Here is a 26,354-nt window from a genome sequence, read left to right as displayed (position 1 = left end):
ATGGGTAAGATATAAATATTAGTGATGAGCGAGTATAGTCGTTACTCGAGATTTCCTGAGCATGCTCGCTCATCACTAATCAATATATCTGGCATTTTATCTATAGACATTTCTAAAGCAGATTGAGTGGATCGCAGCGTTTCTGTTTGTGGCTAAACAAGCCGCAGACGTCAGTGATGATCTCTCCTTTTTGGACAAGTCTTTGCTTTAGTCTCGAGATGATGGCAGAATCTCAGCACTAGTCTTCCACTACTGTTCGCCTCACTTCTGCGTTACAGAAGATGATGTTTGTACTTTTATTTGTTCACATTATATTGTATCCAGAAATAATATTTTAGCCAGGCTCAGTATTTTAGATTACAAAGTATTTGATCAAAGGACTCGGCACAATTTAGCCTGTGGGTGTAGTCTTGTTTTTCAGAATTATACATTCAGCCTGGCATTACTAGCAGCAGAATTGGCACCAGAGCATGCTCATATAAGACCTTTTCTGAACACGCCCGCTCATCACTAGTCTTTAAACACATGTTTTATTTCGGGGTCCAGACTACACACCATTTATATGTTGCCCATTGGAAAGAAAATACGTTGAGCTTTCTGCAAATGAGGCTTTGTTTCCCATGATAGATTTTTTGGTTCATTTTTGATATTGCAGATTTTCTGCAGCATTTCTTCTTTCGGTTAGCTACAATAGGATAGTTATGTTCTTTTATCATATTTTTGACCTTTTTTTTTGGTTGTTTTTATTATTTTTTATTTTTCTTCATGTTTTATATTAAGCTGCTTTGTTTTAGATACTTTCTGGTTTTTGACTTTGTCAAAGCTTAATTCATACAGTCAAGTGTGATTTAGTGTATGTAGTGCATTTTCGCAGCATATTTTTTTTTTTTTTTTACCTCTAGTGCAATTATTTGGGGAAAATCCACACACAAATTTCAGCGTACTTGCAAGAAAAGTTTTGACTTGTTGCAGATTTCAAAAACACACTGCAGTTCAGTTTATGCGGCGTAAAAAAGAAAAAGCACAGGGGACATGAGGTTTCTATAAATCCCATCCACTTTCCTAGAACTGTAAGACTTTTTTTTTTTTTTTTTGTGCAGCGAAAATAAGCAGCGTAAAATACCAAAAAGTCATCTTGGGATCTTAAACGTAGCAGCACCAAATGAACTTGCACGGTTGATGAAACAACTTATAGTGTATTCATGTTAGATAGGTTAGCTGTTGGATTTACATTTTTTTTTTTTTTTTTTTTTTAAGAAGGGTTTGGAGAACACCCGCTGAGTGATTACTATTGATATCTCATTGGACTTATTAGTCTTTTAAAGCGTAACTGCACAGTTACATAACTTTTTACATGTCATAAGGACATCAGAAGCTTTGATGCGGGGCGAGGTGCTTACCAGTTGTTTCAATATAGTGAACAAGCCTGTAGGGAACTGTCACAATCAGTGCTAAAATGTATTCTTTTTGGTAGGACTTCATTAAAAACATATACACAATAATGGCTTATGTCTTCAGTCCCATCAGGTCCTTATTTATAGCTCTTTTAAATATGTGCCCTTTTTTATTTCCATTTAAATACATTGGAGCAATAAAAAGTGGACATAAGATTTTGTCTTTTTTTTTTTTTTTCTTTCAAAAAATAATCATATGCAGAGTTGTCAAACTCGAGGCCCACCATAACATTTTATGTGGCCTGCAAGGTCAGGAAATAGAAGCAGAGGCTCTCCACTTTCTCCATATATTTGGAGCCGTGTGGAACTGTGTGCCGGAGCACAAAATCTAAGATAGCACCCACCACGTGTGCTTACGCCATTTCCTCTGCTAAGTACAGGCTGCGTTCATGTCCACACAGGCAACACTTAGTAGAGGAGATGGCACTTGTACAAGGAGTGGGTGCCATCTTTGTTCTGTGCGAGTGAACGCAGTCAGCCAGCATAAATAGTGAATGCCGTCAACCAGCACTTCTGTGTGGTTCCATCTTTGATTCAGAGCGGATGCAGACTGTATTTAGCATAGGGAGCAGTCCATATTGCACCGGAGGTCTGATCCCACGCTCTCTATCCCTACAACCAAGGGCCCACTGTCTTACAGCCCTACTACCCAGGGCCCACAGTCTTATTACCCTACTACCCAGGGCCCACTGTCTTATTACCCAGGCCAACTGTTATAGCCGAACTACCAAGGGCCAACTGTCTTACAGCCCTACTACCTAGGGCCCGCTGTCTTATTACCCTACTACCCAGGGCCAACTGTCTTATAGCCTTATTACCCAGGCCAACTGTCTTATAGCCCTACTACCTAGGGCCCGCTGTCTTACTACCCTACTACCCAGGGCCAACTGTCTTATAGCTGTACTACCCAGGGACAGCCCGCTTATAGCCGTACTACCCAGGGTCAGCCTTTTTATAACCCTACTACCCAGGGCGCACGCTCGCTTATAGCCCTACTACCAAGGGCCAACAGTCTTATAGCCGTACTACCCAGGGACAGCCCGCTTATAGCCCTACTACCCAGGGTCAGCCTTTTTATAACCCTACTACCCAGGGCGCATGCTCGCTTATAGCCCTACTACCCAGGGACAGCCCGCTTATAGCCCTACTACCCAGGGCGCACGCACTCTTATAGCCCTACTACACAGGGACAGCCCGCTTATAGCTCTACTACCCAGGGCATGCTCTCTTATACAAAGGGCCAGCTGTGTTATAGCCCTACTACCCAGGGCCAGCTGTCTTACAGCCCTACTACCCAGGGACAGCTTTCTTTAAGCCCTACTACCCAGGGACAGCCTTCCTATAGCCCTACTACCCAGGGCACGCTCTCTTATAGCCGTACTACCCAGGGCACACTCTCTTATAGCCCTACTACACAGGGCCAGCTGTCTTATAGCCCTACTACCCAGGGCCAGCTGTCTTACAGCCCTACCACGCAGGGACAGCTTTCTTACAGCCCTACTACCCAGGGGCAGCTCTCCTATAGCCTTACTACCCAGGGACAGCTTTCTTATAGCTCTACTACCCAAGGACGGCTTTCTTATAGCCCTACTACCCAGGGCCCGCTGTCTTATAGCCCTGCTACCCAGGGACAGCTTTCTTACAGCCCTATTACCCAGGGACAGCCTTCTTATAGCCCTACTACCCAGGGCACGCTCTCTTATATCCTTACTACCCAAGGACCGCTTTCTTATAGCCCTACTACCCAAGGACAGCTTTCTTATAGCCCTACTACACAGGGCCAGCTGTCTTGTAGCCCTACTACCCAGGGCCAGCTTTCTTACAGCCCTACTACGCAGGGACAACTTTCTTACAGCCCTACTACCCAGCGACAGCTTTCTTATAGACCTACTACCCAGGGGCAGCTTTCCTATAGCCCTACTACCCAGGGACAGCTTTCCTATAGCCCTACTACCCAGGGATAGCAGACTTATAGCCCTACTACCCAGGGATAGCTGACTTATAGCCCTACTACCCAGGGCCCGCTCTCTTACAGCCCTACTACCCAGGGCACGCTCTCTTATAGCCCTACTACCCAGGGCACGCTCTCTTATAGCCCTACTACCCAGGGCCCGCTGTCTTATAGCCCTACTACCCAAGGGCCCGCTCTCTTATAGCCCTACTGCCCAGGGACAGATTTCTTATAGCCCTACTGCCCAGGGCCCGATTTCTTATAGCCCTACTGCCCAGGGCCCGCACTCTTATAGCCCTACTGCCCAGGGCCCGCACTCTTATAGCCCTACTGCCCAGGGCCCGCACTCTTATAGCCCTACTACCCAGGGACAGCTTTCTTATAGCCCTACTACCCAGGGACAGCTCTTATAGCCCTACTACCCAGTGCCCGCACTCTTATAGCCCTATTGCCCAGGGCCCGCACTCTTATAGCCCTACTGCCCAGGGCCCGCACTCTTATAGCCCTACTGCCCAGGGCCCGCACTCTTATAGCCCTACTGCCCAGGGCCCGCACTCTTATAGCCCTACTGCCCAGGGACAGCTTTCTTATAGCCCTACTACCCAGGGACAGCTCTTATAGCCCTACTGCCCAGGGACAGCTTTCTTATAGCCCGTCTCCAGTCCTTGCTAGTACAGTGTTGCACAGACATCTACATGAGCTCCTTAAAACTGCAAGCGGTGTTTTGAAGTCAACCATAATGTGGATGTTGCCTTCAATGAAAATAAGTTTGACACCCCTGCACACGGAATGAAAAAAAAAATCTTCTCTTTATTTTCTTTAGGCTGTTTGTATAGGACTTATTGAAATTGTATCAAACAGCTGGAATAGTCTATGGTTATATTGAGGGTTGGTGCCAATCGATTCAGAGGTACCTGGTGTATCAGACATGTCAGTAGTCTGTGGCCACAGGGTGAGAACCACTTCTTACCTGGCCACGTCCCCGGCCGTACTTTTGATTAGCCGACCTGGAGAAAAAAACGACATAATTTTTTTTGCTTGATATCTTAGGTGAGGTGTTTGATTACTTGGTTGCACATGGAAGAATGAAAGAGAAGGAGGCACGGGCTAAATTCCGGCAGGTAAGTTTAGATTATCTAACAATTGATTTAGTTTCATTAGCTAAAATTCCTCGTTATTTCTATATTACATTCATATGTTTTGTAAAGATCATAATAAGTGTGTTAGATTGTTTGAATTGAACATTTGTTTAATTTGCTCATTTCAAAGGAGTTGTAAAAACATGGCTGCTTTCATTCAGTGACGGCGCCTCCCCTGACCATGGGTTATGACTGGTATTGCAACTCTGCTCCATTGAAGTGAACGGAGCTGAGGCTAAGTTGACAATACTATACACAACCCAGGGTTATAGATGGTGCAATTTCTGAAAGAAGGCAGCCATATTTTTCTAATCTTGGACAGCAAAGTCTGTGGTTTTAGGAGGCCAAAAGAGACCAAACTTATATTAAGAAATGTAACCGTAATTTATGCTTTCAGTATGAATGGGCTACAGTCGAAATGAAGGACATACAGCAATTATGTTTTAATAAATGTAGTAGATGATGTATGGGTAGTCGTCTCTCATTAATCAGTCCCTTTAATTGCTATAGTTATGCCGCAATAAAGATATTTCTTAGGTCATCAATGTCATAGTAGTCAATAACTCCTTCCAGGATATATATTATTAATTTATTTCATTTTTTTTACTCTCCAATATACATGTGCTTGGGTTGTGACTGGTATTGTGGTATTGTAGTGCAAGCCCGCTCATGTGTTGGCATTTTAGCCTTTGGTTCCAGGTCACGGCCTTTGTAATTAGGTATTAAAGCTTCATAATTTGTGTGGGTTATCTAGCTCAGGACAGAGCCAACATTTTATTTATTTCCTGTTTAAAGATAGTGTCACATTACAGCATTGTAAGAAGCAGAAAAACAAGAAATCCTTCACTAGTGTCTTGGAGATGCCAAACTTTATTGCAGCCTTGCTTTTTTAGGCTATGTGCACACGTTCAGGAATTTTCGTGTTTTTTCGCTATAAAAACGCAATAAAACTGCAAAAAAAATGCATACATTAAGCATCCTATTATTAGAATGCATTACGCATTTTTTGGGCACATGCTGCGTTTTTTTCCTCGGCGGAATCGTATTCCGGAAAAATACGCAGCATGTTCATTCTTTGTGCGGAATCATGGGGATTCCACACACATAGGAATGCATTGGTCCGCTTACTTCCCGCATGGGGCTATGCCCACCATGCGGGAAATAAGCGGATCATGTGCGGTTGGTACTGTACCCAGAGTGGAGGAGAGGAGACTCTCCTCCAGGCCCTGGGTACCATATAATTGTTAAAAAAAAAAAAAATTCAAATAAAAAAATCACGATATTCTCACCTTTCGGCGTCCCCGGCAGCCTTCCCGCTCCTCGCGATGCTTCCATTCCCAGTGATGCTTTGCGAAAATGACCTGTGATGACGTAGCGGTCTTGCGAGAGCGCACGTCATCTGGGGTCATTGCCACAAAGCATTACTGGGACTGGAGCATCGCAAGGAGCAGGAAGGCTGCCGGGGACGCCGGAAGGTGAGAATATCGTGATTTTTTATTATTTTTAAACATTAGATCTTTTTACTATTGATGCTGCATAGGCAGCTTCAATAGTAAGAAGTTGGCCACACTTGTCAAACACTATGTTTTCCAAGCGATGCTACAGATCGCTTGGAAAACGCTTAGCTTTAATATGTTACTTATTTAGAATTAACACTACCAAAATATTCATAAAGCACATATTGTGTAACCGGGTTGGGAACATAACCAATTTGGGTGCCCCTCTTCCTAATTTTATAAGGAACATAAAGGGGTGGAGTACTCATATATACTATCAGAAACTTGTGAACCCACAGAAAATAAATGGAGTAGTCACAAACTACCAAAATAAGTTAAAACATATTTATTTAAATGAATTAAAAATGCCTAAGATACAAAATATTTTGATCTAATAAGTAGGAACATGACAGTGGAAAAACATCATTATCCAGTACAAAACCTAGGGAAAAATATAAAAAGGCAAGTGCCACGAGCCTATATGGATCATGTAATGAAATTAAATGTTCTCCGAAACCCATAATTGCCTGAAAAAGGTTACGATTATATAGAAAGCAGAAAGCAAGTGCCATAAACCTTTGGACCTCATAGTGTATGCAATGAATATTAATTGAGGACCCATATAATTTATATGTTCCATAGTTGGATGCATAAATTACTATTATTAGTTAGGTTTACCTATAGTGTCAGAGGATACGGGTGCTCTCCAGGCTGCCATGACGTGCGTTTCACATAGCTGCTTTTTCAAGGCCAGGTGTCATATCCATTGTCCAGCTCTGAATTGATATATTAAGGGGCCAAATGGTGCCAATTAGGCGGTGCATGCGTCACGAGTTTCATGCCTAGTAAAAGTACTTTTGTAATGGCCATCATCGCTTGGCTCACATGTCTGGTGCACCATGACCTAGTGATGTCAAAAACACGCTTGCAATGCTTTGTTGATGACCTGCGTGAAGCAACATGGCATTGAATCACACTATGCAAGCACACATCAGCAGCCATTTTAAAGGAGATCACGGGTGCAACCATATTGGATAATATAGGCAGAAAAGAAAAGGATAATAAATAGCAAAGGGGCTTAGTGGAGTGGATTAACGGCAATTGTAATTAAACAATCTGATGACGTATAGTAGGATGCCTGGGGCTGGATTTGGAAAGGAGAGGGGTGTTGTAATGGAGCAGTGCAATAGCATAAAGTGCAATGTGCACAAATAAGTGAAAAAAAAATGTATTTCATTGACTGAATCAAAAATAAGTGAAATAAAATAAATTCCAAAAGTGAATAGTGAAAGGCAAAAGCTATCAATGACAAAAACACAGATATGTGGTAAAAGAAAATTTAAGAAAAAAAGGAGAATGGTGAGAGTAAAAAAAAAAGTGTGTGTGAAGATTGTATTACTTGGTCTTTGCCAATAAAAGTGGATAACATGTTACCGTTAGTGATGAACATGATTTATATAATGAGCAGCTAATAGCGTGTTTCTTTTATTTATTTTTTCTTTAGATTGTCTCTGCTGTTCAGTATTGTCATCAGAAATTCATAGTTCATAGGGACTTGAAGGTAAGAAGTGATTGGCGTCATGGTGTAGCTTGTTCACCACTCGCTTCGTGCGCCCAGAGAACTTCAGGATTGGCTGGGACTTCAAGAGCTCGGACCCCATTGAACATACATTTATCACCGTCCAGTTAATTCCAAGCAATTATTAGTGCAGAGCTGCCAAATGGATTCTATAAATCCCGTAAAAGATATAAAAATTCTGAATAAAGTTGCACAAAGTTACCGGGAGAGTTTATTTACTTAAAGCTAATTAACAAGAGAATTGTGATATATAAATCGTTAGTTATGTTTTTATGATATTTTCACATATGTTTAGAAACTCATTTGTTCCCTCTCTCTCACCTCTCCGTTTTAGGCTGAAAACTTGCTGCTAGATTCTGATATGAATATAAAGATTGCTGATTTTGGCTTCAGCAATGAATTCACTTTTGGGAACAAGCTGGACACGTTTTGCGGTAGCCCACCCTATGCAGCCCCTGAACTCTTTCAGGGAAAGAAATACGATGGGCCTGAAGTGGATGTGTGGAGTCTCGGAGTTATTCTTTATACATTAGTCAGTGGTTCCTTGCCTTTTGACGGGCAGAACCTTAAGGTAAGCAAGTGCAAAGGAAACAGTACTCAATCTTTGTTGTCCTCTCACGACAGCTGCATGCAATAGTATCTTCCATCAATATACATGGCATATATGATTACTATACTGTTTTTTTGCTTTTCAATCCGCACAAGGTTTGACAAGTGTTTTGAGTAGGGTTATATCAGGACTCAACCCCTACCTATCTGTAGAGTGTTTTAGGCTCTGTCATGTATTTAAAAAAAAGTGTTGGTACCCTTTAAACATTAATATTATCAATGGCAGGAAGAGTTTGATATATTCATGATACGCGTCCTCACTATTAATGAGTGAATGTGCTCGGATAAGGTGTTATCTGAGCATGCTCGTGTGCTAAGAGTGTCTTCGGCGTTCTCAAAAAATATGTTCGAGTTCCCATGGCTGCATGTCTCGTGGCTGTTTAACAGCCGCAACACATGCATGGATTGCCTGTTTGTTAGGTAATCCCTGCATGTGTAGCGGCTGTCGAACAGTCGCGGGTAGGCTTGAGCGAAACGGATCGGAAAAATTCAAAAGTCGCCGACTTTTGGCAAAGTCGGGTTTCATGAAACCCGACCCGATCCTAGTGTGGGATCGGCCATGCGGTCGGCGATCTTCGCGCCAAAGTCGTGTTTCGTAGGACGCGTTTGGCGCCATTTTTTCAGCCAATGAAGGAGCGTGGGCAGAGTGATGAAATAGGTCTTAGGGGCGTGGACGCCTATCGCCATCTTGTCGCTTGTGCGCTGTAGCGATTTGCAATGTGTAACACCAGCTTTTCTGTTCAGGGACGAAGAGAGAGCGAGAGGAAAAAAAAAAAAAAAAAAGTTAGATTTCCCATTGACTTTGCAGTGGGTTTCGTGTTTCGGTCGATCCCCGACTTTTCGCCATAATCGGCCGATTTCACTCGACTTTTGAGAAAGTCGGGTTTCGCGAAACCCGACTCAACCCTAAAAAAGTAAAAGTCGCTCAACCCTAGTCGCGGGGACTCGAACATATTTTTGGAGCATGCCAAAGTCACTTGGTTAGCACATGAGCATGCTCAGATAACACCTTATCCGAGCACGTTCACTCATCACTGCTGCTCACCCTTCCTCCAGACACTGGTTGACAATTTTCTCCCTATACCCAAAAACATGGAGAGCAGCCGCCAATCAGCAGCAGGAAGATGAGGGGAAGCCGACATATCATTCTTGTAGCCCCATTCTGAACTATTAGAATAACTGCAGAAAACCACATTCTTACAGCAATAAAGGTAAGTCGTCATGGGACGAAAAAGCTGCAGATTTCCCCTGTGCTCTTGGCCAGGTGTCATCCTCAGGAGAATACAGCAGCTTACATGTATGTGACATTTTAACACCTCGCTTCCACATCATGCTGAATTTTTCTGCATGGAAATTCAACAACAGTGTGAAACACAAAATCTCCCAATTTCAACCCCTTTCATGGTAGCAGGGGTGATATTCTACATGTCTCAGATACAGAGTTTGCTGCCGTAAAATGTTTCTCGTGTGAAAGTCCAGTCCTGGTACCCGGTCGTTCTTATCGTGAGGTTTGCAGAAGAAAGGACATGGATAAACCTCTCACTACAGTCTCCGATGTGTCTTTCAGGAATTACGGGAGCGTGTGCTAAGGGGCAAATATCGTATCCCTTTTTACATGTCTACAGACTGTGAAAATTTGCTAAAAAAATTCCTTATACTAAATCCAAGCAAGAGGGGCACACTGGAGGTGAGTGCCGTCTATTATATGTGTTTCCATCAATACTTCCATTTAATATTTAAAGGTTTATTACAATCTTTATATTCAGATAAGGAGAGGTTATAACTTGCTGATCAATTTGGGGCCAATTACTTGGGACCCCATAGATTTCAAGAATGGGCTGTGTAGAGCCCTGTGTGAACGGAGAAGTGACTGGGCATGTGCACCACCTCTCCATTCATTCTCTATGGGACTACCAGAAAATGATACTTGGCTATCTCCAACAGTCTCATAGAGAATGAATGAAGTTGTGGCACCGTTAACACATTTGTGTAACAAGTCTGTGTGCTGTCTGCGCTTTTTTTTTTCCCTCAGTCAGCACACAGACCCATAGAATTTTATTGATCCATACATGCATCCGTGTGTGTCATCTGTTTTTATGGAGGGTCAGATTCAACCATTAAAGTCTATAAAACAGATGGAGTAAGATGGATGAAGCTTGGAAGGCACTTCAAGGTTTCATTGAAAGATTCCACAGGGTAAAAGTTACAAACCTATAATGTTATAGTATAAGGTCAGAATGATTCAAACACTTACCTATATCCATTCAGTACACTAACATGAACGTAACATCACACGCTCAATAATAGTGAACAAATAAAGAAAAGCAAACCGATTGGAAGGTATTTCAAGGTTTAATCTGTTTTTTTTTTTTTACTGATCCATTGCTAGAAATCAGTGGATAAAATGGTTCAGTTGACCTTTTTTTAGCAGAAAAAATATGAATAACTAAAAAAAAAAAGTTGCAGAAACTAAATTACGAAATAAAAACTAATGAAGACTAAAATGCAAAATAAAAAAATACAAATGCATCTAGAAAAATTGCAAAAAACACCCTAGAAAAAATAAGTCTGTTTTTTTCAGATTTGTGAACGCAACGTACTAGAAAAAAAGATGTAAGGAGGCAATAACCTCTGACTGTGTGGGGACGGTTCTGCGAAAATTTCATGAGCGCTATTTAATGTAGCATCTAAGGGTTTACGGTGCAAGGATCGGAGTTACCTCTGATACTGTCAGTTGCCTGTTATCTTTTTCTTTTTTAATATTCTTAAATATATTTGTATTTCTAGTTTCATAGAAGGTATTTATTTCAGTGTGTTGCCTAAATTACATCTGAAGTAACACGCCAGCTGATTAGTTCGGTCCTTGTCAATTGTCTTTAATAAATTGTGTTTCTTTTTGTTCTTAGCAAATTATGAGGGATCGTTGGATGAATGTAGGTCATGAGGATGATGAGCTGAAGCCATATATTGAACCAGTTCCAGATTACAAGGATCCCAAAAGGACAGGTCTGTCTACGGTCATCTTACACTGAAAAAATTGCTTCACTAATCGTTAATTTTGCCTATTACCTTGCGGATATATTGCCAAAAATCACTGCAGATTTAACCCTTTGTTATACAAAGAGTGAATTTCATGCGACTACCAATATGTAACACAATAGGAACATTTTAATGATTTTACTGCTCGTTAATGTTGGATAATCATGGAGGGTTACACACCTGCCACCTTTTACTTCTTACTTAGTTAGCTAGTCTGGTGACTCGGCCACATCTTCTGATCTGACAACGACAACATACGGTAATTATATAGAGGCGGTGGGAATTCAGCATATAGTAACACATGCAGTGTTTATCATTTGGAGTATTTCCGGACTCCTGGTGCTTTATTAATTATCACACTGCATTGGAGTAGACAGTGAAGATCTCTGGAGTGATGCTTTCAGTATGTCAGGAAGGCAAAGAGAAGTCTGCCAAGCCTCTCTGCTGCTCCTTTTCCTTAGGTTGAGTGACAGTTTTGCATTATGATGAAGGCGTGATTAATCCGATGCACACTGGATGATGAGGATGTGCAGCCTGAAAACAGTATTGAAAAGATACGGATAAACAGGGCATCCACCTGTCACACATTACGTGGATGTGCATCTTAAAGAGGAATTGTTTCTGTACTGTCAGCAGAGAAGAATGGCAGCCGTCAAGTCACATAGTTCTCCATCCTGTGTGACAGCGAAAATGTATTCCAATTTTCTTTACCTACTTATTATTAGTTTTAACTGTACCCTAAGTTATAAATGAACAATCAAATGTTGAAGTTCTTATAAAAAGCTTTACCTTTTGCATGGTTCTCTTCCTTTTCTGATCTTTAGCAGTATAAACCCTCCTGCTGCTTACACCAGTAACTTACTGTAAAGCTCCAGACATTGTACCTACCTGTAACGGACCTAGAAAGCTCCAGCATCAGACACCTATGCTGCATGCACCTGTAACTGATAGCAGAGCTCCAGCAGCACAGACTCCTATGCTGTACTCTCCTGTAACGGACCTAGAAAGCTCCAGCAGCACAGACACCTATGCTGCATGTGCCTGTAACTGACAGTAGCGCAGACACCTATGCTGCATGTGCCTGTAACTGACAGCAGCACAGACACCTATGCAGCATGTGCCTGTAACTGACAGCAGAGCTCCAGCAACACAGACGCCTATGCTGTACTCTCCTGTAACGGACCTAGAAAGCTCCAGAAGCACAGACACCTATTCTGAACCCTCCTGTATCTGACTGTAAAGCTGCGGCAGCACAGACAACTACGCTGTACCCACCTGTAACTGACGGTAAAGCTCCAGCAGCACAGACTCTTTTGTTGTGTGGTCTGGTAACTGACTGTAAAGCTCCTGCAGCACTGACACCTATTCTCTACCCACCTGTAATTGACTGTAAAGCTCCAGCAGCGCATACACCTATGCTGTACCCACCTGTAACTGACTGTAAAGCTCCAGTAGCACAGACACCTATGCTGTACCCACCTTTAACTGACTGTAAAGCTCCAGTAGCACAGACACCTATTCTGTACCCACCTGTAGCTGACTGTAAAGCTCCAGTGGCACAGACACCTATTCTGTACCCACCTGCAGCTGACTGTAAAGCTCCAGTAGCACAGACACCTATTCTGTACCCACCTGTAGCTGACTGTAAAGCTCCAGTAGCACAGACACCTATTCTGTACCCACCTGTATCTGACTGTAAAGCTCCAGCAGCGCATACACCTATGCTGTACCCACCTGTAACTGACTGTAAAGCTCCAGTAGCACAGACACCTATTTTGCACCCACCTGCAGCAGCCTGTGAAGCTCCAGTAGCACAGACACCTATTCTGTACCCACCTGCAGCAGACTGTAAAGCTCCAGTAGCACATACATCTATTCTGTACCCACCTCTAGCTGACTGTAAAGCTCCAGTAGCACAGATGCCTATTCTGTACCCACCTCTAGCTGACTGTAAAGCTCCAGTAGCACAGACACCTATTCTGTACCCACCTGTAGCTGACTGTAAAGCTCCAGTAGAACAGACACCTATTCTGTACCCACCTGCAGCAGACTGTAAAGCTCCAGTAGCACAGATACCTATTCTGTACCTACCTCTAGCTGACTGTAAAGCTCCAGTAGCACAGACACCTATTCTGTACCCACCTCTAGCTGACTGTAAAGCTCCAGTAGCACAGACACCTATTCTGTACCCACCTGTAGCTGACTGTAAAGCTCCAGTAGCACAGACACCTATTCTGTACCCACCTGTAGCTGACTGTAAAGCTCCAGTAGCACAGACACCTATTCTGTACCCACCTGTAGCTGACTGTAAAGCTCCAGCAGCACAGACACCTATTCTGTTCCCACCTCTAGCTGACTGTAAAGCTCCAGTAGCACAGACACCTTTTCTGTACCCACCTCTAGCTGACTGTAAAGCTCCAGCACCACAGACACCTATTCTGTACCCACCTGCAGCTGACTATAAAGCTCCAGTAGCACAGACACCTATTCTGTTCCCACCTCTAGCTGACTGTAAAGCTCCAGTAGCACAGATACCTATTCTGTACCCACCTGTAGCTGACTCTAAAGCTCCAGCACCACAGACACCTATTCTGTACCCACCTGTAACTGACTGTAAAGCTCCAGTAGCACAGACACCTATTCTGTACCTACCTACAGCTGACTGTAAAGCTCCAGTAGCACAGACACCTATTCTGTACCCACCTCTAGCTGACTGTAAAGCTCCAGTAGCACATATACCTATTCTGTACCCACCTGTAACTGACTGTAAAGCTCCAGTAGCACAGACACCTATTCTGTACCTACCTACAGCTGACTGTAAAGCTCCAGTAGCACAGACACCTATTCTGTACCCACCTGCAGCTGACTGTAAAGCTCCAGTAGCACAGACACCTATTCTGTACCCACCTGTAGCTGACTGTAAAGCTCCAGTAGAACAGACACCTATTCTGTACCCACCTGCAGCAGACTGTAAAGCTCCAGTAGCACAGATACCTATTCTGTACCTACCTCTAGCTGACTGTAAAGCTCCAGTAGCACAGATACCTATTCTGTACCCACCTCTAGCTGACTGTAAAGCTCCAGTAGCACAGACACCTATTCTGTACCCACCTGTAGCTGACTGTAAAGCTCCAGTAGCACAGACACCTATTCTGTACCCACCTGTAGCTGACTGTAAAGCTCCAGTAGCACAGACACCTATTCTGTACCCACCTGTAGCTGACTGTAAAGCTCCAGTAGCACAGACACCTATTCTGTACCCACCTGTAGCTGACTGTAAAGCTCCAGCAGCAGAGACTAGGGTTGAGCGACCTTTACTTTTATAGGATCGGGTCGGGTTTCACAAAACCCGACTTTTTCAAAAGTCGGGTCGAGTGAAATCGGCCGATCCTATAAAAAAGTCGAGTTCGGCCGAAACTCGAAACCCAATGCAGTGCATTGGGTTTCCAATGGTTCCCAGGGTCTGAAGGAGCGGAAACTCTCCTTCAGGCCCTGGGATCCATATATATATAAGTGTAAAATAAAGAATTAAAATAAAAAATATCGCTATACTTACCCTCTGACGCGCCCTGGTACTAACCGGGAACCTTCCTTCCTTCGAATCAGTGCTTCCAGGACCTTGCGGTGACGACGCGGCTTGTGATTGGTCGCGCGGCCGCCCATGTGACCGCTCGCGCGACCAATCACAAACCGCGTCGTCACCGCGACGTCACGCAAGGTCCTGCAAGCGCTGATTCTTAGGAAGGAAGGCTGCCGGAAAGAAGCAGGGCGCGTCCGAGGGTGAGTATATTCCTATTAGGTATATACTCACCCTCGGACGCGCCCTGCTTCTTTCCGGCAGCCTTCCTTCCTAAGAATCAGCGCTTGAAGGACCTTGCGTGACGTCGCGGCTTGTGATTGGTCGCGCGAGCGGTCACATGGACGGCCGCGCGACCAATCACAAGCCGTGACGTCACCGCAAGGTCCTGCACGCGCTGATTCGAAGGAAGGAAGGTTCCCGGTTAGTACCAGGGCGCGTCAGAGGGTAAGTATAGCGATATTTTTTATTTTAATTCTTTATTTTACATTAAATATGGATTCCGATACCGATTTCCGATATTGCAAACATATCGGAAATCGGGATCGGAATTCCGATGCCACATTCAGAAGATCGCCGACTTCATGGCCGACCCCACACAGGGGTCGGGTTGGGTTTCATGAAACCCGACTTTGCCAAAAGTCGGCGACTTCTGAAAGTGGCCGACCCGTTTCGCTCAACCCTAGCAGAGACATCTATTTTGCATCCACCTGCAGCAGCATGTGAAGCTCCAATAGCACAGACACCTATTCTGTACCCACCTGCAGCTGACTGTAAAGCTCCAGTAGCACAGGTACCTATTCTGTACCCACCTCTAACTGACTGTAAAGCTCCAGTAGCACAGATACCTATTCTGTACCCATCTCTAGCTGACTGTGAATCTCCAGCAGCACAGACACCTATTCTGTACCCACCTTTAGCTGACTGTAAAGCTCCAGTAGCACAGATACCTATTCTGTACCCACCTCTAGCTGACTGTAAAGCTCCAGTAGCACAGACACCTATTCTGTACCCACCTGTGACTGACTGTAAAGCTCCAGCAGCACAGACACTTTTGTTGCATGCTCTGGTAACTGACTTTAAATCTCCAGCAGCACAGACACCTATTCTGTACCCACCTGTAGCTGACGGTAAAGCTCCAGTAGCACAGACACCTATTCTGTACCCACCTGTAACTGACTGTAAAGATCCAGTAGCACAGACACCTATTCTGTACCCACCTGTAACTGACTGTAAAGCTCCAGTAGCACAGACACCTATGCTGTACCAACCTGTAACTGACTGTAAAGCTCCAGTAGCACAGACACCTATTCTGTACCCACCTGTAACTTTGTAAAGCTCCAGTAGCACAGACACCTATTCTGTACCCACCTGTAACTGACTGTAAAGATCCAGTAGCACAGACACCTATTCTGTACCCACCTGTAACTGACTGTAAAGCTCCAGTAGCAGAGACACCTATGCTGTACCCACCTCTAGCTGACTGTAAAGCTCCAGTAGCACAGACACCTATGCTGTACCCACCTGTTACTGACTGTCAAGCTCCAGTAGCACAGACACCTATTCTTTACGCATCTGTAGCTGACTGTAAAGATCCAGTAGCACAGACACCTATTCTGTACCCACCTGTAACTGACTGTAAAGCTCCAGTAGCACAGACACCTATTCTTTGCGCATCTGTAGCTGACTGTAAAGATCCAGTAGCACAGACACCTATTCTGTACCCACCTGTAACTGACTGTAAAGCTCCAGTAGCACAGACACCTATTCTTTACGCATCTGTAGCTGACTGTCAAGCTCCAGTAGCACAGACACCTATGCTGTACCCACCTCTAGCTGACTGTAAAGCTCCAGTAGCACAGACACCTATGCTGTACCCACCTGTTACTGACTGTCAAGCTCCAGTAGCACAGACACCTATTCTTTACGCATCTGTAGCTGACTGTAAAGATCCAGTAGCACAGACACCTATTCTGTACCCACCTGTAACTGACTGTAAAGCTCCAGTAGCACAGACACCTATTGTGTACCAACCTGTAACTGACTGTAAAGCTCCAGTAGCAGAGACACCTATGCTGTACCCACCTCTAGCTGACTGTAAAGCTCCAGTAGAACAGACACCTTTTCTATATCCACCTGTAATTGACTGTAAAGCCCCAGCAGCACAGACACCTATTTTGTACTCACTTGTAACTGAGTAAATTGCAGCAGCACAGACACCTGTGTTGCACCCTGCTGGAACTGACGGAAATGCTCCTGCGGCACAGACACCTTCGCTGCTCCCTCCTGTAGCTAACCTGTAAAGTTCCAGCAGCACAGACACTTATGTTGCATGCGCCTGTGAAGCTTTTAGCTTTTTCATGAAAGACACTTATGCTGCTTGCTTCTGTGACTAAGCTCCAGCATGAAAACGCCGCTTCCCTGGCATTTGGACACTGCAAGAATTTTTTGCTGCTACTTTCCTATTGATCTAGGAGATGGTGTGCAGGTCTGTGCTTCTGGAGTGTACTGCATGGATGTCTGTCATGCTGGAGCCAAGCAAAGACGGATCATTTTCCTAATCATCAACGCTTCAAGGGTAAAACTCATATTGTGAGTAACGCAACATATAATTGTATTTTTTAACTGGAGGTACAGGTAAAATAATAACCCTAAATATTGGGTCTGGTCTCTGCTTTGGTCGCTGCTTTTATTATGCTAAAGTTCGGTGGTTGTATTTCTGCAGTCTGAGCTCCGTAAACAGATTATGCTTCTCTGCAAAGATCATAAAAGTGCATTACTGTAATACTATCTGCTATAGCAACTGGTAAAGCCCCCTCCATCTGAAGGACCAGGTGTAAATGCATTTTTTTCTCTCTGTAATAGAATTGATGGTAACTATGGGTTACACACGGGAGGAGATCCAGGACTCTCTGATTAACCAGAAGTATAATGAGGTTATGGCAACATATCTTCTTCTTGGTTACAAGTCTTCTGAGGTATAGTATACAACCTTGGCGTTCGTTGTACGTGTATAGTTTGTACACATACACTTCCATCTTAGTTATAATAACTTTTCATTCTATTATGTTTTTTTTCTCTCATTTTTTTTTCTGAGCCCACTCTAACAAATGCTGGAAGAATGAGCTTTATAGATTGTGACCAAGTAAGAGTATCAAGTCTACCCTGATCTTTAAGGCCATGTTCCCAAATGCAAAAAAAAAAAAAATACTGTTTTTTTTTTTTCCTGGTGCTTTTTTTTTCTTTTTTGCTTCAGGTGTCAACACCAAAATACGCACTAACAATCTTCTCTGATTATTGCATTTTCTGCCTGCGTAATTTTGTGTTTTCCCCTTCTTTTGATGGGTTTTTTTGGTATAGATTTGAAGCAGCTTTTTTTTTTATTGTTTTTGGTGCAGAAAAACTGGCCTTTTTTACATGTTTTTTCGGGCTCCCTATGGAAGCAAGTGGAGAAAAACGCAGCGGAAAAAAGCATAGTTTAACGTAGTCTGTAAACCGTCGGCATGGGTTTTCAATAAATCACTTCCACTTGGCTTAAACTGATAAACGCAACAGATTTTCAGCAAAAAAAAAAAAAAACATAATTGTGAAAAAAAGTTTATGCTATGTTATGGAACATGGCCTATGTGACTGAGAAATCATATTACTCAGTACATACTGATATTCTTCAGTAATGTTCCCCCACGAAAAACCTGACTATATATTTTTATTTTGACACACTAATGAAGTTAATTTATATGGTATTTTTCTCCTTCGCCTCATTGGGGGACACAGCCCACGGTCTGTGTCCCCCAATGAATGGCTCGGAGAAAAGGATTTTACGGTGAGTACACAAAAATCCCTATTTTTTAATCATAACTGAGCCTACAGCTTTAGGCATTGGACACACCGCCACATTATAGATTTGCATCATCCTGAATATTTAATATCCAGAGTGCAGACCGATAACATATGGGGTCACCATTTGCAAGGCCCTTAGCAGTGGGAATTAGTGTTTTTTTTTGTTTGTTTTTTTTTATTTATGGTAATTGCAGCCAATTAAGGCCAAAATCTTTTTTGCAATTAGGTTTCACTTAAAATGTTGCTGTTTTACTTCTATAGCCTCCTCGTTGTACGGTCTATATTGCTGTGCAGGAAGCGTATAAAAGCCAAACAGTGCAAAATTATTAATGAAACCCAATGAGAAAAAAATTGCTCCAGAAACAAACATTTTAATTTAAAAAAAAAATCTCTTAAGTGGACAACCCCTTTAAAAATCTCCTACACTGAGTTATCCCAAGTTCTGACTTTCAACACCCTGTACTAGTATCACACTTCTTCCTTAAAGGGAACCTGTCACCCCCAAAATGGAAGATGAGCTAAGCCCACCGGCATCAGGGGTTATCTACAGCATTCTGTAATGCTGTGAATAAGCCCCCGATGTATCCTGAAAGATGAGAAAAGAGGTTAGATTATACTCACCTGGGCGGTCCGATCCAATGGGCTTCGCGGTCCGGGGCCTCCTATCTTCATAGGATGACGTCCTCTTCTTGTCTTCACACTGCGGCTCCGGCACAGGCGTACTTTGTCTGTCTTGTTGAGGTCAGAGCAAAGTACTGCAGTGTGCAGGGAAAGGTAAGAGAGATCCAGTGCCTGCGCACTGCAGTACTTTGCTCTGCCCTCAACAGGGCAGACAAAGTACGGCTGAGCTGGAGCCGCAGCGTGAAGACAAGAGAAGAGGACGTCATCGTAAGAAGATGGGAGGCCCCGGACCGCGACGCCCATTGGACCGGACTGCAGAGGGACTGCCACTGGGTGAGTATAATCTAACCTCTTTTTCTCATCTTTCAGGATACATCGGGGGCTTATCTACGGCATTACAGAATGCTGTAGATAAGCCCCTGATGCCGGTGGGCTTAGCTCATCTTCCTTTTTGGGGGTGACAGGTTCCCTTTAAAATGATCTTTTCCTTAGGTTTTAAGGTGATTTCCACTTTTTTTTTTTAATTAAAGTCATCCATAAATGATACAACTCATTGAAAAGATCAAAATCAAATAGTAGTTAACCCCTCTGATTCCACCTCCAGGACTTCACTGCTGTGTTTCTGTCTTCTGTTTTGGCTGAAACGGTAATGTCACGTAGACAGCAGACCTCACTGCTGCTGACCTCCCTGCTGCAGCCAATCACTGAGCTGAGTGGCTCGTCCATCTGCATTAGCAGACCACTGAGCTCAGTGATTGACTGCAGCAGTGATGTGTGCTGTTGATGTGACATCACTGCTCCAACCAAAATGCCAATCAGAGGCAGCAGCGAGCTTTTAGTGGACCTAGGGAGGGTGAGTACTAGCTGAATTCATTTTCAAAAAGTTTTTTCATTTGGGGACCACTTTTTCTTTTTTTTTTTTTTTATAGCTGTTGGATATGCAGAACCCGGCCGCTGCCACTATAGTTTTGATGGAGCTGCTGTTTTCGAAACACTTCCATTCTGAGCCTGTAACAGCTGATCGGCGGGGTGAAGGGTATCGCACACCCCAAACCAATCTGAAATTAATAAAGTAGTGGCCAGCGTCTTTAACCAGAAGACATGATGTGAACACAGCCTATAACTTACAACCGTATTTTAATGTTTGATTTAACAACTATGGCTAAGGGATAAACTTGTAAATACAGGTGTGGGAGAATGTTGTGCTTTGCAATAGTTTATCCAGTTGTGCCTATTTAATAGAACTTTATTATCAACGTTACCCTTATGTACAATTTCTGCTCAGCTGGACAATGACAATATGACGCTAAAGCCTAGACCGCCTCCAGACATCACAAACAGTACAGCTCCGTCACCAGCTCACAAGGTTCACCGCAGTGTGTCTGCTAATACCAAGCAAAGACGGCTCAGCGACCAGGGTGAGTGCTGAGTTATGAAGAAGAGAGCTCCTTCACCATGTCATGCAATCTGGTGTTTCTAGATCATGTTTATTTCTCATCTTTATTTTCTTTTCTTTTTAAGTTGGTCCAACCATCCCTACATCAAACTCCTACTCCAAAAAGACACAGAGCAACAATGCAGAAAACAAGCGGCCCGACGAGGAGCGAGAAAGTGGGCGCAAATCTGGCAGCACAGTTCGAGTACCTCCTAGTCCTTTATCTGGATTGGAGAGGAAAAGAACGACCCCGACGCCATCTACGGTAAGAAGTGCTGTGTGCTTTGATGAAGGTGGTCCAATAATATCGTTACCTTCCAGGCACGTACAGCAGTTAGGCTGTGTGCACACGTTCAGGATTTGTTTTGTTTCATATTTACATTTTTTTGCATCACTGACATTATGCCTGACCCTTTTATGGACATAATGCTTTAAAGGGGTTTCCCAGCCTTGGAGATCGAGTCTGCAGTCACTATATTGCACTGCAGACTTGTGAATCCTCAGAGTACATGCTGTCAGGATTCTCTGGCGGTTTGCATCTTTCCAACTAGACTTGTCCGGTCTCACTCAATTATCTTGTATTGAGCAGGGCTGTGGGGTCGGTAAGCCAAACCTCTGACATTTCCATGACTCCAACTCCACCAAAATGGGCTTGCATTCTACAACTCCGACTCCACAGCCCTTGTATTGAGCGAGGCCGTGCACGTCTTGTCGGCATGTGACCGCATATATGCTTATCACATACTTGCTGGCACCCGCCTGCCTGCTTCCTGCACTGGAGAATCCTGACAGCAGGCACACTACGCTGTGAGGTTTCACAAGTATGCAGTCACAGAACGACTCCAAACTTGAACTCCAAGCCTAGACAACTCCTTTAAGGTACCAGGATGTGATGCCTGTATCAACATATTTTAGTAGCTGAGCTGGTTATATAACCCACTTTTACCAGGCCCTAAGAAACCACACTCACTGAGTTGACGTTTAGTTGATTACTAAATTACTTTGTTCTTGTAGTGTGTATAAATCTTTGTAATTCCATGGTCCTTCTCTTCAACAAGTCTTTTTGCCATCTTGTATATATTATACTGTTTAATTGCATATCTTGTATGTAATTACCATCTAATTACAAAAAAGAAAGTTGACTTTTGTATAACTTCTACCTATATAGAACAGTGTACTATCCACTGGTACCAATCGCAGCCGCAATTCTCCAATGCTAGAGAGAGCCAACCTGGGTCCTGGATCAGTTCAGAATGGCAAGGATAGGTAAGAGGTATTTCGTATGTATTGTAAACTATCGTCTGAGTACGGCCAAGTTCACACTATCAGTATTTTACGTTACTATTTGTAAACCAAAACCAGGAGTGTGGAACAATCAGAGAAAAAGTATAAGGCTATGTGCACACGTTCAGGATTTCTTGCAGAAAATTCCTGAGAATTCCGGACATTTTCTGCATGAAATCCGCAAGAAAACCGCATGCGTTTGTGCCGCGATTTTGACGCGTTTGTGCCGCGTTTTTTTCCGGACACTTCCCAATGCATTTTGGAGTGGGAAATCCGCAAAAAAAAAACGCAAAAAGATAGAGCATGTCCGGATTTTGTGCGGTATGCGTTTTTTTTGCGTAAAAAAACGCATTATCTGCACAAAACATGCAGAATTCATTCTAAATGATGGGATGCTTATTGTATGCGGTTTTTTTTGCGGTTTTATAGCGTTTTTATCGGGAAAAACCGCGGAAAAAAACGCGACGTGTGAACACAGCCTTATAGAAACCCGTCACCACTTCTGTATTTTTCACCCACTCATGGTTTTGGCTACAAATACTGATGTAAAACACTGACCAAATACTGATCGTGTGAACATGACCTACCTCCGAATAATTTCTGTAACCCAGTCTGACATTAAGAATTGAATTGGTAGGACACTTCAGATATTTTGCTTCTGAATATAGATTTTTTCGTAACTGTTTCACCTGTTTCTCTTAGTTGATAAATTACATGAAAGAGGGTTTCGTGAATTTGATGGAAGCTTGCGGATTCTCTGGTCTTAAACAAGTTAAGAAAACACTTGCTAATTTCGATAGGGCGCTTTTTTTTTTTTTTTTAAATAAAAAAATGAATTATTCACGGTTAACGTTTAGTTTTTATTATAGTATAGTAATATGCTTCTGCAACTTGGCATTGGGAACACTGATGTTATAGAGAAAACCAGATTAAGCATCCTTGCTCTAGAAGTTCCTAGATGCCGATAACTGATACATCCATATGTGTCTTCCAACATAAGTTTTCAGATTGTCGGTCTCGTGTGTATTGTGATCATTTACCATTGGCAAAATAGAGCATAAAGTCATAATGTGTACCTTCAATCTCATGCCTTCCCTTCCTTGCTTGCACCGTTGTGTTAGTTTGTACATCCATATCCTGTTTTGTATGTTCATTTACACCCTGCTCCATCCAGCTTCTCCACACCTGGTTCCCGTGCCTCCACCGCCTCTGCCCCAGCCACATCAGCTCGGATTCGTACTCATCAGAAATCCATGTCCACCTCTGTGCACCCCTCAAAAGCTACACCTTCTTTGGAGGGCACTGATTCACATAGATCAAGGCAAGTGTAAGACTGGGCATTGGGTCTAGTGGGAAACGTGTTGCTCTGTAGGGGGCTATACGGCGTGTTTAAAAAAAAAACATCTAGTACTGGGCCATAATGCCGATAAGTATGGCATGTGACCACTGAATGACTGCAACAGTAACATGCTTGTCCTGGGAAGACCATATCCCCAGGTAGACATTCGGCAGCATGAAATAAGAGGTGATTAGTGTTTGTTTTTTTTAATAGAATTTGCTGATGTTCTCATTGTCTTCACAATCTGACAATGTCAACACTGATTGCACAGTGTCAGTACTATGTAGGAACAGGAACTCGCCCCACTGACAAACTTAAAGGGTTTATCCAGGACTACATTTTAAGGCCCATAGGTAAAAAAAAATTTTAAAAAAATTTTAAAAGGCAGAAAATTGCTAACTGCCTGCCTGTTGGGCCTGGCGCCAACCTCTACCAGCACAGAGCGTTCACAGACTGCTCTTGCCAGCGATTCAACAGCTTCCACTGATGTTGCGTTGACAGAACTGCAGCTTCTCTTCCACTCTGCTCTGTTGACAGGTGTGACTGCTGAGATCACGCTGATTAAAAACCTGCTGACTAAGGGTACCGTCACACAGTGAAATTTTGATCGCTACGACGGCACGATTCGTGACGTTCGAGCGATATATCTGTGACGTTCGAGCGATATCGCAATGTCTGACACGCTCCTGCGATCAGGGACCCCGCTGAGAATCGTACGTCGTAGCAGATCGTTTGAAACTTTCTTTCGTCGTCTAGTGTCCCGCTGTGGCGGCATGATCGCATGGTGTAACATATATCGTATACGATGTGCGCATAGTAACCAACGGCTTCTACATCGCACATACGTCATGAAATTATCGCTCCAGCGTCGTACATTGCAAAGTGTGACAGCAGTCTACGACGCTGGAGCGATATTGTTACGACGCTGGAGCGTCACGAATCGTGCCGTCGTAGCGATCAAAATTGCACTGTGTGACGGTACCCTAACTGTGTGGAGCTGGCAGTAAATAGGCATCATGTCAGCAGTCACAACCTGTTGACAGAGCAGTAGGAAGTGGAAGAGCTGCTCTGTTGACATTGAGCAGCTGAACTGCTGGCAGGAGCAGTCAATCACCCCTCTGTTCCAGCTGTATAATGTAGTGGAAATTTTATAGGTAGATAGTTTTTGGGAAGCAGCAGGGAAAAAGCAAAAATAAAGATGCCTGCGTCCTCAAGGGGATAAACTTTTCTGGCCTGTTGAAGAACACATGTTATGTTTTCATTGTCACTTTGTCTCTTTTTTTGTGCATTTATGTTGAACAGCTATTTTCTTTAAGTATCCTATTTTTCAGACAATTAAAGACGCACCGACCATAAGACACACCTAGGTTTTAAAGGAGGAAAATAGAAAAAAAAATGGAAGCAAAAAATGTGGTCAATTCTGTACTAATATTCCCCAACCTGGTATACATGGTCCCCCTCAACCCAATCTTGGTATACATGGCTCCTCATCCCCATCCTGGTATACATGGTCCCCCTCAACCCCATCCTGGTATACATTGTCCCCCTAATCCCCATTCTGGTATACATGCTCCCCTCATCCCCATCCTGGTATTATATATGGCCCCCCTCATCCCCATCCTGATATACATGGCTCCTCATCCCCATCCTGGTATACATGGTCCCCCTCAACCCCATCCTGGTATACATTGTCCCCCTAATCCCCATCCTGGTATACATGGCCCCCTCATCTCCATCCTGGTATACATGGCCCCCCTCATCCCCATCCTGGTATACATGGCTCCCCTCATCCCCATCCTGGTATGCATGACCCCTTCATCCCCATTCTGTTATGCATTTCTCCTCATCCCCATTCTGGTATACATGGTCCCCCTCAACCCCATCCTGGTATACATTGTCCCCCTAATCCCCATCCTAGTATACATGGGCCCCCCTCATCCCTATCCTAATATGCATGGCCCCTTCATCCCCATTCTGTTATGCATGGCTCCTCATCCCCATCCTGGTATGCATGGTTTCCCCATCCTGGTGTACATGGTCCCCCTCATCCCCATCCTGGTATACATGGGTCCCCCTCATCCCTATCCTGGTATGCATGGCCCCTTCATCCCCATTCTGGTATGCATGGCTCCTCATCCCAATTCTGGTATACATGGTTCCCTCAACCCCATTCTGGTATGCATGCCCCCTCATCCCCATCCTGGTATGTATGCCCCCCCTCATCCCCCTTCTAGTATACATGATTCCCTCATCCCCATCCTGGTATGCATGGCTCCTCATCCCCATCCTGGTATGCATGCCCCCCCTCATCCCCATTCTGGTATACATGGTTCCCTCATCCCCATCCTGGTATACATGGCCCATCATCCCCATCCTGGTATGCATGCCCCCCTCATCCCCATCCTGGTATGCATTGTCCCCCTAATCCCCATCCTAGTATACATGGGCCCCCTCATCCCTATCCTAATTTGCATGGCCCCTTCATCCCCATTCTGTTATGCATGGCTCCTCATCCCCATCCTGGTATGCATGGTTTCCCCATCCTGGTGTACATGGTCCCCCTCATCCCCATCCTGGTATACATGGGTCCCCCTTCATCCCCATTCTGGTATGCATGGTTCCCTCAACCCCATTCTGGTATGCATCCCCCCTCATCCCCATCCTGGTATGCATGCCCCCCCCATCCCCATCCTGGTATGCATGCCCCCCCATCCCCATCCTGGTATGCATGCCCCCCCTCATCCCCCTTCTAGTATACATGATTCCCTCATCCCCATCCTGGTATGCATGGCTCCTCATCCCCATCCTGGTATGCATGCCCCCCCCTCATCCCCATTCTGGTATACATGGTTCCCTCATCCCCATCCTGGTATACATGGCCCCTCATCCCCATCCTGGTATGCATGCCCCCCTCATCCCCATCCTGGTATGCATGCCCCCCTCATCCCCATCCTGGTATACATGGTCCCCCTCAACCCCATCCTGGTATAC

General features: G+C 44.0%; 1 protein-coding gene across 9 annotated transcripts in view; it reads left to right on the top strand.

The window, feature by feature from the left end:
* MARK2 (microtubule affinity regulating kinase 2) overlaps window positions 1–26,354 on the top strand; it is a 154,930-nt gene that overhangs the window by 112,888 nt on the left and 15,688 nt on the right. For 5 of the 9 annotated variants that reach the window (XM_069738827.1, XM_069738829.1, XM_069738828.1 and 2 more), the window contains exons 6-15: window positions 4,456–4,526; window positions 7,545–7,601; window positions 7,954–8,190; window positions 9,796–9,915; window positions 11,135–11,234; window positions 17,710–17,822; window positions 20,591–20,723; window positions 20,827–21,005; window positions 21,909–22,006; window positions 23,199–23,345. In XM_069738827.1, the coding sequence (XP_069594928.1) occupies window positions 4,456–4,526; window positions 7,545–7,601; window positions 7,954–8,190; window positions 9,796–9,915; window positions 11,135–11,234; window positions 17,710–17,822; window positions 20,591–20,723; window positions 20,827–21,005; window positions 21,909–22,006; window positions 23,199–23,345 (1,255 nt within the window). The remainder of the gene's footprint in view (window positions 1–4,455; window positions 4,527–7,544; window positions 7,602–7,953; window positions 8,191–9,795; window positions 9,916–11,134; window positions 11,235–17,709; window positions 17,823–20,590; window positions 20,724–20,826; window positions 21,006–21,908; window positions 22,007–23,198; window positions 23,346–26,354) is intronic. The other 4 variants (XM_069738832.1, XM_069738834.1, XM_069738833.1 and 1 more) reach the window with 1 other exon arrangement.

This window comes from Ranitomeya imitator, chromosome 9, assembly GCF_032444005.1.
Source record: "Ranitomeya imitator isolate aRanImi1 chromosome 9, aRanImi1.pri, whole genome shotgun sequence".
NCBI lineage: Eukaryota > Metazoa > Chordata > Amphibia > Anura > Dendrobatidae > Ranitomeya > Ranitomeya imitator.
This window is presented reverse-complemented; position numbering and strand designations above follow the sequence as displayed.